Source organism: Marmota marmota, unplaced genomic scaffold (genome assembly GCF_001458135.2).
Source record: "Marmota marmota marmota unplaced genomic scaffold, marMar, whole genome shotgun sequence".
Lineage (NCBI taxonomy): Eukaryota > Metazoa > Chordata > Mammalia > Rodentia > Sciuridae > Marmota > Marmota marmota.
Genome location: NW_025999949.1, coordinates 4913453 through 4926631, shown reverse-complemented (window position 1 = coordinate 4926631; position 13179 = coordinate 4913453). Strand labels below are relative to the sequence as shown.

The following is a 13179-nucleotide window of genomic DNA, read 5'->3' as shown; positions in this document are numbered from 1 at the left end:
AAAAAAAAAAAAAAAAAAAAAAAAAAAAAAAAAAAAAAAAATAAAAGTCAGTTGATGAAGGTTTATCTTTTGTGACACTGTATAATAACCATTTTTTAAAACAGTGACAAAATTGTGGCAACTTTCATTACAGTGCATCAATAAAAACTGTTTCATGTCTAACAAAGTAAACATTATTTTAAGATATCTGAAAAAAGGGAATAAGTGGTGAACATGAAACATTTTTATTGTTTTTAATTATTATTTTATATTTTTTAAGGTGACAGAAATCTATGGTATACATGCCCTCCCCACAAAATGACTAAATCAAGCTAATTAACAAATCCATTATCTCATATGCTTATTTTTTTGTGGTGAGAACATTTAAAATCTATTCTTTGAGCAACTTGCAAGAATACAGTATATTATTAATACCAAATTATTATTGTTATGACCAAACTGTACAACAGATCTCCTGAGCTTATTTCTTCTGCCTGTCTTCCTAGAACCCCACCCCCAAAAGCCCTTGGGAACTATCATTCTACTTTGTTACTGTGAGTATGACCATTTTAAAGTCCATTCGTAAGTGATATTATGCGGTGTTTCTCTTTTTCTACCTGGCTAATCACTTATCGTGATGTCCTCTAGGTTCATTGATTTTTTGTTCTTGTTGTTTTTGGTACTAAGGACTGAACCCAAAGGTATTTTACCACTGAGCCACATCCCCACCTCCTATGATCTTTTCTTTTGAGACAAGGTCTCACTAAGTTGCTTAGGCACATACTATTGCTAAGGTGGGGCATGAGCTTATAATCCTCCAACAGCAGGCTGATGTCACCACATCTAGTTTAGGTTCATTTATTGTTGCAAAAGACAGAATTTTCTCTTTAAAGGCTGAAAAGTGTTCTATTGTGTATATATGCCACATTTTCTTTAACAATTTATCTGTTGATGGACACTTACATTGATTACGTATCTTTACTATTGTGAATAATGCTTCCAACCAGCCTTTATTCATTTTGAGCATCTAAAAAAACATACAGTAAATACTCTAGCTGGGATATTAAATGAATCAATATATCCAGAAGAATAACCAACTGGACAAATGGAAAAAGCCTTAGTTGCTGTCTGCTCCAACTTGTCACAAAATTCCTTCTATGACATATAGTATAGTGTCAGGCACCTTGTCCACATTAATAGGGTCTTTGAGCTCTGTGGTTACTCCCAGGTTTTCCTACTTCCTAGATGCCCCTCCTCTGACATCTTGTATTTACAATTTTCCCCTTCATTTCCTCCTACTGATGCCATACTATGACTTTAATCATTAACTTTTTACTGAGAATGCCACAGTTAGCTCTGATCCTCCTTAACTCCAGACCTATATTTGTAAAGGGATGACAGGCATCTTCACTAGAATAACCACTGGCAGACCAGGTCATCAAACCATACCTTTTCCCCTCCTCTAAGTTTGCTCATACTCCTGGACCTGTCCTTTTCTATAATAGGAACTATTTTCTTCCTAGGTACCTTTCAGTTGTCAAGACTGTTAAACCTCCAAGTTACTAAATATCATCATTTCTTTCTACTGTTTTCACTCCAAGGATGGCAAATCATAGAACAAAAACATGAACATACTTAATAACACTGAACTATACACTTAAAAATAGTTAAAACAAATTTTATGTTATGTATATTTTACCACACACACCCACACACACACCCCCTTCAATGATCCCTTACTATCTGACAGCTGAAGTACTATTATTCATTTTAGCAGACAGTCTTCCAGAGTAAGCCAAACTACCTTGCCAGTCTTACCTTCCATTAATTCCTCTTTTTAAGTGCTAGTACAATATTAGTTCAATGATGTTAAGTAATTATTTATAAGAAGACAAAAAGTATAAGAAAAACTAAAAACTAGAACTTTTCAAGGTTCAATAAGCTCTTTATATCGTAAAACTCCAATAAGACTTTGGAACAAATATAGGAACTATAAAATAATTTGTTCAATTAAATCATTCTTTTACATGTTGAGAGATTCAATGACAACAGTTGTGTACTTACAGTAAAAAAAGAAGTCCCACAAAAGCGAGTACATATTCCTCGTACAAAACCTTCATGTGCTTGTATTGCACGTATACATTTTCGTTTAGTCAGGTTCCAAATTCTAACCTATGATAAAACACACCAGGAAATTTCAGTGAACTATAAATGTAACAACAGTCAGGCACAGGAATACTACATTTGAAGAAAAAGAAATTTGCCACTGAAAAGGCTATGAATCATTCTACCAGGCAGCTAGAAACAATTCCTTCGACCTAGACTAATTCAATGCACATGGATGTGTGTGTGCGTGTGTGTGCGCGTGTGTATCAACGAGAAGAAAATTTAATCATCACAAATTTTGTTGATTCTAGTTTAAAGTATTTCAAAGCTTTTTCCTTATCAGAGTAGGAAATTAAAGTGTTGAATCATTAATAATATCCTCTATGAAAAAAACTCACATCTTTATTGTAAAATTACTTTATTACTGTCAAATTGAGCCTTACGCTACTGTATTTATAATTTTGGGGGATTAGATAAAACTATCAAACTTACTGTTTCAAACAATTTAATCTTAAAGAATGAAACTGAAAGTAAAACCTACAATAACTAAAAACTAAAGAAAAAATATTTGTAATATAAAATGTTTTAGTTTTAAACATCAAGGTTTAGAGTGTCACTTGCCTCTCCATCACATGCCCCAGAAAGGACAGTAGCCAGGCTCTTTGGATGCTTTGCCAGGCAATTGACTCCATCTCGGTGACCATCCAGGGAAGCAAGAAATGGTTTTGCAAACACACGCTCCAGTTTGGTAGCATTTAAAGCTCTTACATATTCTCGTGGGACCTCAAAAGGATGTAAAGTAGGATCATAGTTTCTTGGAACTGAAATAAGAACAATCCCTCTTAAAAAAATAATTCACATTTAATATTTTCCAAAACTAATCAATGTGTTATTCAATGAGCTTTTACTTAGGGACACTGATGCCTAGCACTATGAAGAATACAAAAGTATAACACCTGTTGTCCATACATTTTTCTAAAACTACCAAAAAAATCATAGAATGCATACATCTCGTAAAATAATTAGGACACGGACACACACACACACACACACACACACACACACAAGGCTTTTCCTTCTACATGTCCTGCTGTACATCCTTCTACTGGTTGTGTCCTCTCAGGAGAAGGGCTGACACATTCCTCATTTGTACTCCTTATGCCTAGCATGGTACCTGGCACATAACAAGTGTATGAGGAAGTTCTGCTCAACTGAACTCAAAGCTGCTCAGGGAGCAGAGAATGCTATTTACCTCTGGTGTTAAACACTACAAAGACAGGCACGCAATGTGATTATAATTGTATTATACAGCTACTATTTATTGAGCACTTTCCACATTTGTTTACTTACTTGAAAAACTCTAACAGGTCACTAGGTTCCAGGCACTGCTCCAATACTTCATATTAGCTCATTTAATCTCCATACCATCCTATGAGTTAGGTACTGTTACTATTTATAGATAAGGAAACTGAGGCACAGAGAGGTTAAATGACTGCCTATGAAGTGATGGAGCAGGTATTCAAACTAATAAAGTCTGACTCCATAAACCATGTTCTTAATTACTCTGCCAAACATGTTGCCTCAGTTAATAATTCTTAGAAAATAATTCTAAGCTCATACATCTTAAAAAAAAAAAAACTCAATGTATAAAGTAAAAAAATGTATCTTCTTACCCCCATGACTTCACCCTATCATTATTTTTTTGACTCCCTGTTAATAGTACATTATATCCAATACACAATAAAGCTCAAACTTTGGTCATTCTTGTGAATTCCATATTCTACATTCCCCAATACCAAAACTCAAAGTTCTGACTCATCCTCTGAAATATTCATTCATTCTTCTCCCTCCCTCCACTAACCTGTTACTCCACGCTCAAAAATCCTTTTTTTTTAAACAGTACTGGGAATTGAACCCAAGGCCTCAAACATGCTAGGCAAGTGCTTTAATACTGAGCTACATTTCCAGCCCTTTTTGTTATACCTTATTTTGTAACCAGGTCTCAATAAATTGCCCAGGCTGGTCTTAAACTTGCAATCTTCCTGCCTTAGTTGCCCAGGTAGCTGCATTTATAGCCATGTGCCAGCCTGCCTGCCTAGCCCCATGCTCAAAAACTTTTAAAGGTTTCCTGTAGTAGTCACCTTTACATTGTGTATCCCATTAGTAACAGTTTTTCAGCCAGTGTCTCCCCTTCTACATTCGTATATTAAATGAGAGCATGTAATTAAAGAAGCTTGTCATCAAAGTAAAACAAAATTGAAAAAGAAAAAAACTTGGTGGAAAGTCCAACACGGTACAACAGCAGTACCCAATGACTCCAGTTTCTCCTGGGGATGGAATCAAAACAAATAAAGAACAGCTACTCCTTGAGGTTAAGTGAGATTTTGGAAAGTAGAACAGAAAGTGAGACAGTGACACAAGTAAAAGAGATAAATGAAAATGACCCAGAAAGCACAGTTAGCAGAGGTTTTGACACCAAGCGCAAGTACAGTCTAAACAGACAGCAAACCTGGATTCTAACTAGCATACTGGCACTGGGGAAGTATTCTCTATTACCCTACATGTAATCATGGTGTAGTATCAAGGAGTCATCTTGAAAAGGTCTTATCTGGAGTTTGGGAGTCAAAGATCCCTACACGTTCCTTTCTCTGGGAACTAGCGCAAATGTTAAACGCTAAACCAGCAAGTGCTGGCCTTCCGAGTTGGTTTGGCTATGGTGGAAAGCATTTGATATAAAACTACAGAGCTTTATGTAGTGGGAGGATGATTTGTGACACCTAAGTGAACAAAGATGACTTTCCACTTATAACTGTCAACTTGAGAAACCAGCTATGGGAACTCCAGCGGGGGGCAGGGACACACAAGAATTGCGTGTGGAATATATGTGAGAACTAATTTTCAGAACACCAGTGCCAGTGGGGATAGAGTAGGTGCAGAATCTGTTGACACCCACTCACTTAAGTGCAGTTGAGATCCCACAGCATTTCCCGACCCTTGAAGCAGCCATCAAAGAAAGGACCAGAGACCCAAGAGTGCTACAATGACTGGTGTCAGTTCTGCCCTAGGAATATGCAGTGATAATAAAACCAGAGTAAAATGCTACTGGCAGAAAGTTTGTGATGAAATATTTAAAAATAAAATAAAATAAAAAGAAATGAGAGAAAGAGATAAAAGAAGAAAAAAGGAAGAAAGGCAAAGAAAATGTGTGTATATGTATACATGTATACCTGGTACTGGGAATCGAACCCAGAAGCACTGATTTTAGCCTGTACTGATGAGAAGGAAACCAAGCACTGTTACAACTGGCTCAGCTTTGATTTCCAGGTGAACATCACACACATAAAAAAAGGGTAAATACATAGGGTACACAGTCAAAGAGGGTACAAAAAGAAGATTCCTTTGGTAAGGCATAGGAATGAAAACACCCTCTTTTTCTTACACAATTGACATTATTGGCAGAAAGGAAATGTTTCCTCTTATATTAAGACATTTTTTGGTCATTCCAGTTTGGTTTGAAAATGTAAAAGAGGTGCGATGGCACATGCGTATAATTCCAGCTACTAGGGGAGACTGAAGTGGCAAGATCTCAAGTTTGAGGCCAGCCTCAGGAATTTAGGGAGACCTGTCTCAAAATAAAACAGTCAAAAGGGCTGAGGCTATAGTTCAGTGGTACAGTACTACTAGGTTCAATACCAGGTACCAAAAAAATAATAAACAAAACAAATGAATATATACATATTTTCTTTTGCCTTTTTGCCCTTTTCTTTTTTTCTCCCTCTCATTTCTTCTCCCTTTTAATATTTGTTTTCTTTTCTTCATGTCTCTCCATTTGGTTTAAAAAAATCTTTAATTGAATCTTTTTTCTTTTTTTTCTCTTCTAACTTCTCCCTTTCTAAATTAAAAAAAAAATTAAAAACTTTAATTGGACCTTTCTTTCTTCTCTTTTTCTCACTTTCCAAACTTTCACTTTTTTCTATTTCCTTTCTATTATTTTTTAGTATCTGTTACTTCTTACCCTTATGAATTAGTAACTTCATTGTATTTCTGTTCTTCTCTTTCCTACTATTGGTAAAGTGGTGAGAATTACTTTTAATTTACTATTACTGTATTTGCATACCTAGTTTTTTTTAAATATGGTAGTGTTATGCCCTTTATTCTTCGCAATTCTGGGAATCAAGTCCAGTGCCTTGAGCATGTGGAGCAGATGTTTTACTACTAAGTTATATTTCCAGCCTCTTGTGAGAATCTGCACCTCAATTTATCTGCAACTTAATCTTACTTGAATTCTGGCAATTATTCCAACTTAAATAATAAGGGAGATGAAACCCTCCAGTTGATGACCTCACCCCAATCAGGAATGGCCAGGGAAGACCTGAAGTCCTGTTCCTGGTCATTCATTCCCCAACAACAACAGAGAAATAACACAACTGCTGTACATCACATCTATGAATAACCAAAACCTAGATAGATTCTACATCCTTTTTGACTGCATATCTATAACAAATATGGAGGAGTAACCACACAGGGTGCACCCCATGTACACAGCTGTCTACAACACATCTGTTTAAACCTCTAGAGGGTCCACATTCTCAGGAGAACTACAGAACAAGCAGGTCACATAAACTATAACATTGCAAGCATGGAGTCAAAACCCACCAATCACAGCCAAAGAAGCCACAGGGAATCAGATTCAACACTACATATAAATCAGTTTCCCTAAATACATCATTCATTAAAAGTGTTCACTAATGGGCTGGGGATGTGGCTCAAGCGGTAGCACGCTCGCCTGGCATGCGTGCGGCCCGGGTTCGATCCTCAGCACCACATACAAACAAAGATGTTGTGTCCACTGAAAACTAAAAAAATAAATAAATATTTAAAAAAAAAAAAAAGTGTTCACTAATAAGGTAAAAAAAGTACAAAAAAGTTCCATCTTAATGGATGCATAAATTCCATCATAGAAATACAAGAAAAGTGAAAAATCAAGGCAACATAAGCCCTCCTAAAGTACTCTTTAGAAAATGACTCCAGGAACTGGAGTTGTGGCTCAGTGGCAGAGCACTTGCCTAGCATGTGTGAGGTACTAGGTTCGATTTTCAGCACCACATATAAATAAATGCCCATCAATATCTAAAAGAATATTTTAAAAAGTATCTTTAAAAAAAAGAAAAGAAAAAGAAAATGACTCCAAAGATACTGAAGTGAATGAAATGTCAGACAAAGAATCTACAAGACTGATATTTTAAATGATGAATGAATTCAAAGAAGATACATATAATAGTTGAATGAATAAAGAAAAACAATGCAAGATATGAAAAAGCAATTCAATAAAAAGATAGCAAATGGGAAAAAGACCTGGAAATCTTGGAAATGCAACAATCAGTAAGTCCAAAGAGGGAGAGGGGAAGAAGGGGGGGGGGGCAACCATCAGTTGAAAGCTCCATCAACAGATCAAAAGAAGAAAGAAAATTGGGTTTGAAGACAAGGTGGATGATTATCACATCCAAAAAGTAAAAAAAAAAAAAAGAAATTATGGTTAGAACATATAAGTTCCCCAGGACATTAAAAGACCAAATTTAAGACTCACAGGTTTAGAGGAAGGAGTAGAGCTATGGGTTAATTTCACAGAAACTCCAATCAGTGAAATAACAGAAAATTTCCCGAATCTTGGAGCTAACATGGACACCCAGGTATTAGAAACATTTAGAACCCTAAAGAGACATGACCAGAAAAGAACCTCTCCATCACATACTGTAGTTAAACAAACAAGAGTATAGAACAAATATATTAAAAGCTGCAAAAGAGAAATGCCAAATCACTTATGTCAAGCATAGTTATCTTTCAAAATAACAAAGAAATACTTTCCAGGATAAGCATGAACTACAAGAATTCATGACCATTAAACCAGCATTATAAAAGATACTCAAAGAATCTTATACTCAGATGAGGAAGCAAGGTAAACATAACCATAAGAGCACAGAAAAAATAAGTCACATTGAAAAGTTGATAAACACATAAGTAGCATCAACCTCTTAAGATGAATAAGGAAGAACATAAATATTCACAACAAACAAAAGTAAAATAATGTGACAGGAACTAATACATGTCTTTCAACGATAACCCTGAGTGTAAATTATTTGAATTTTCCAATTAAGACACAGAGTAGGTGATTGGACTGAAAAACAAGACCCGTTTGCTGTCTGCAAGAAACTCACTTTACTGGCAAAGACATGCTCAGACTGAAAGTGAAAGGACAGAGAAAGATATAACAAATGGAATCTAAAAACAAGCAGAAATAGCAATACTGATATCCAGCAAAATAGACTTCAAGCCAAAATTGATCAGAAGAGACAAAGACGATTACTACATATTGATAAAGGTACAATTCATGAAAAGAAGATTTTAAAAAATTGCAAATACATATGCACTGAATATTGGAGCATCAACTATATAACATGAACACTACAGGGCATAAAAAGAGAAAGAGGCCTCAATACAATAATAGTGGGTGACCTCAATATCTCCCTCTCACCAATATACAGGTCATCCAGGCAAAAAAAAAAAAAAAAATCAGCAAAGAAATATCAGAGTTAAATTACATTATAGATCACATGGACTCAACAAACATCACAGAATACCCCAATAGTGGCAGCATATACACAAAACTTTCTCCAAATTAAGATCCCACTTTAATTCACACAGCAAGTCTTAACACACACACACACACACACACACACACAAATTGTACCTTATCAGACCATAATGGAATAATGAAGAAATTGAGCAAGAGGAACTTCAGAAATTATGCAAACACATGGAGACTGGACAATACACTTTTGAATAAGCAGGGTATCACTGAAAAAATCAGGGGTAGGTGGGTGGATTAAAAAATGCCTAGAATCAAATAAAAATGGAAAGATAACTTACCAGATTTTGAGAGACACATCAAAAGCAATTACAAGAGGAAAGTTCATAGCTGTGAGTGCCTACATTGGAAAAACATATCTCCAATTAATAATTTAATGGTGTATCTCACGGTCTTAGGGAAAAAAAGAACCAAACTAAAAATTGGTTGGAGGAAAGAAATAATAAACATTAGTGCAGAAATAAATGAAATTGAAACTAAAAAAAAAAAATACAAAGAATCAATGAAGAAATGAAGAATTGGTTCTTTGAAAAGGTAAACAAAATAGAAAAACCCTTAGCCAAACTAACCGAGAAACATAGATGGCCCAAATAAATGAAAATAGAGATGAAAAAGGGGATAATACAACACATACTACTGAAATACAGAGGATTATAAGGGAATATAATTATATGCCATTGCCAATAAACTTGGAAATCTAGAAGAAATGGATACATTTCTGGATTCATATGACTGCTATAATTGAACTAAGAGAATATAAAATTCTAAATAGATCAAAAACTAGCAGTGAGATTGAAGCAGTAATAAAAAGCCTCCCAACAAAGAAAACCACAAAACTGGATGAATTCACTGCTGAATTCAATCTTTCAAAGAACTAATCAGTGTTCCTCAAACTATTCCATAAAAGAGAAGGAAAGGAACTCTTCCAAACCAAAGAGAAAACTATAAAATCATTTGAAAATAAGTACAAAAATCCTCAATAAAATACTCACAAATTAAATTTAACATCACACCAAAAAGATCATACATCATTATCAAGGTATTTTCCAGGGATGTACATATACAAATTAATAAATGTAATACATCATATAAATAGAATTAAGGATAAGAATCATTATGATCATTTCAACAAATGCAGGAGTGCCATCAATAAAATTCAACATTCATGACAAAAACTCTGAATAAACTAGGTATAAAAGGATCACATCTCAACCTAATGAAGGACATATGAGATGAAGCCATAACCAACATCATACTGAATAAGGAAAAAACTACCAGCCTTTCCTCGAAAATTAAAAACAAGTCAACAGTATCCATTCTCATCACTTTTACTCAATACGGAATTAGAAACTTTAGCTAGAGCAATCAGGCAAAAGAAAAGGGATAAACAGAAGAGTTGTATTATCCTTATTTGTAGATGATATGATTCTATACCTAGAAAACCCTAAAGAGTCTACCAAACATAGACTGGTGACAAATTAAAACTAATAAAGTTATTGAACTAACAGAACACAAAACCAACATATAAAAAAATCAGTGACTACTGTATACATTTACAACTTCACAACTTGATGACTTTTGTATTTTATTTTTCAAAATAAAAGCTGTGTATGTGAAGGAAAAAAAAAAAAAAAAAACTCAATGACTTTCCTATATGCCCACAATGAACTTGCAGATAAAGGAATCAGGAAAAAATATTCTATTCACAAGTCTCAAAAACAAACAAACAAACAAAACCCTAGTAATATATCTGACAAAGGAGGTAAAAGATCTCTATAATGAAAAATATAAAACTGTTAAGAAATTGAAGACAACACTAAAAGACGGAAAGAACGCCCTGTCATCATTTGGGAGTATACTGTTAAAATGGCCACACTACCCAAAGTAATCTAGGATCCTCATCAAAATACTGATGACATTCTTCACAGAACTAGAAATTTTGTCCTAAGATTCATATGGAAGACCCAAAATAGCAAAAGAAATCCTGAGTAAAAAGAATAATAGGGAGGCATCAAAATACCTGATTTCAAAATATGCTATACAGTCACTATGGCAAAAACAGCAAGGTACTGGCATAAAAACAGATATGTAAATCAATGAAATAGAACAGAGGACCCAGGAACAAACCTACATATCTACAGCCACTTGATTCTTGACAAAAGTGCCAAAAATAGACTTTGGAGAAGTTAGCCTCTTTGACAAAAGGTATGGTAAAACTGGGCATACACTAGTTAAAAAAAGATTGAAAATAGATCCCTTCCACCCTATATAAAAATCAACTCAAAAAGACCTTAATGTAAGACCCGAAACTACTACAGGAAAACATAGGACAAATACTTCAAGATTCAGTGAAGTTCTAAATAGGACTCCAGTTGTTCAGGAATTAATGGCAAGAACTGACAAATGGGATTACATCAAATTAAAAAGCTTCTTCACTGCAAAGGATGCAAAGGAAACGATCAACAAAGTGAAAAGACGGCCTAGAGAATGTGAGAAAATCCTGCCAGCTATTCAGACATAGGCTTGATATCTGAAATATATGAAGAATTCAAAAAAGTTCCAAAGAACGGGTAATCCAATCAACAAATAAGTATATGAACTGAACGGATACTTCTCAAAAGAAAAACTAAATGGCCAATAAATACATGAAAAATATCTTTAGCTAAAGGCGAATGCAAATCGAAACTACACTGGGATTCTTTCTTAACCCCAGTTAAAATGGCTATAATCAAGAAAATAAAAATAACAAATGCTAGTGAGAATGCAAGGGGAAAAGAAACACTTATACACTATTGGTAGAAAAGTAAATTAATGCAGGCACTATGAAACACCATATGAAAGTGCCTCAAAAAACTAAAAATAGAACATATACATTCCAGCTATACCATTCCTGGGCATATACCCAAAGGAATTAAAGTCAGCATATAAAAAAGATACCTGCACACCCATGTTCAATGGAGCATTTTCACAATAATCAAGTCATGGAATCATCTTAGAAGACCATCAACAGATAAGTAGATAAAGAAAATGTGATATATATACACAAGAGAGTACCAGGACTATTTATTTGGTATACTATGCAGCCATAAAGAATGAAATCATGTCATTTGCAGGAAAATGGTCAGAACTAGAGAGCATCACATTAAGTAAAATAAGCCAAACTTATAAAGACAAGTATCACATGCTTTCTCTCATGTGGAATCTAAAAAACAAACAAACAAATTAAAAACAAAACAAAACAAAAAACCCCACAAAATCCCATGAAAGTAGAAGGGGAATTTTCAGGGAAGGGGATGAAGGTTAGTAGGGAGTTGAATACAATCAAATCATGTTACATGCATGGAGGGAAACCTAACAATGAAATCCATTAATTCACACAATCAATATGCATTAATAATTAAATTTAAAAACAAACTTCAACTAAACACTGTGATTAAAAGGTTCTAGTCGGATCTCAATTTGTTTCAGCATTTGGTTTTAAGGGCTACATAGTTGAAAAGAACTCAAGGCAGTACTAGCTTCTGCACAGTACTATATTAATGGCATTGAAAACACCCTGGAACCAATTCCTTGTGTGGCACATTCCCATGGTAATACCTGTGACTTCAGTCACTGAGAATGTCTCAAAGAGGAGAACTGGTTCAGTTAATACAGCATTGTGGAAAGTGAGGACTGCCTGTACTTCACAAAGGTAAGGAGATCCAAAGAGAAGTCTACAGTTGGCTACATTCATTTAGTATATTTAATTTTCAGTTCCATCCATAAGTTTTGCAAAGTCTATTTCTGAAGCATGTTTTAAAAAAGTTCTACCTAGCCAGGAGTGGTGGCACACGTCTGTAATCCCAGTGGCTCGGGAGGCTGAGGCAGGAGGATCGCAAGTTCAAAGCCAACCTCCACAACACTGAGGCGCTAAGCAACTCAATGAGACCCTGTCTCTGAATAAAATACAAAATAGGGTTGGGGATATGGCTCAGTGCCCCTGAGTTTAATTCCCGTACCCCCCAGAAAGTTCTACTTCCTCTGATGTCAACAGCTGTTGTTCCTACAAAATTGCTATTTCAACAGTTTCAACAATAACAACAACAAAAAATTTTGTTTCCAAAATTTTTCAAATTTTTCAAAGGCAAAATGAATTTTTATAGATAACACTTTCATCATTTTCAGTATAAAAATTTTTAAATGGTGGATATATTTCCAAGCATACATCATCAAAATAATATCTACATATTACAAGACTTTTTTGAAGTCATTTTGCCATTCATCATTAAAAATGGTTAAAAATTTGAATACAATTGAACACTGTGATAGATTAAAAGGTTCTAGTCTGGTACAAGAGAATATTAGGATTGTTACACTTTTTTTTCTAAAAAAGAAAAACTTTAAAAAGCCTCCTACTTCACATTCTTAAGCACTGAAGCCTGCCAAATTTAAGAAATGCTTAATTCACT

The 13179-nt window shown here is 34.6% G+C and overlaps 1 protein-coding gene across 2 annotated transcripts in view; it reads right to left on the bottom strand.

Annotated features, from left to right (window-relative positions):
• The window catches only part of Dcaf13 (DDB1 and CUL4 associated factor 13), a 39577-nt gene that overhangs the window by 23731 nt on the left and 2667 nt on the right, over positions 1 to 13179 (bottom strand). The window contains exons 2-4 of one of the 2 annotated variants that reach the window (XM_048801950.1): positions 9013 to 9071; positions 2707 to 2906; positions 2044 to 2151 (exon numbers count right to left, since the gene is read on the bottom strand). In XM_048801950.1, coding sequence (XP_048657907.1) covers positions 2044 to 2151; positions 2707 to 2906; positions 9013 to 9031 — 327 coding nt within the window. In that variant the 5' untranslated portion in view covers positions 9032 to 9071. The remainder of the gene's footprint in view (positions 1 to 2043; positions 2152 to 2706; positions 2907 to 9012; positions 9072 to 13179) is intronic. The other variant, XM_015486356.2, reaches the window with a different exon arrangement.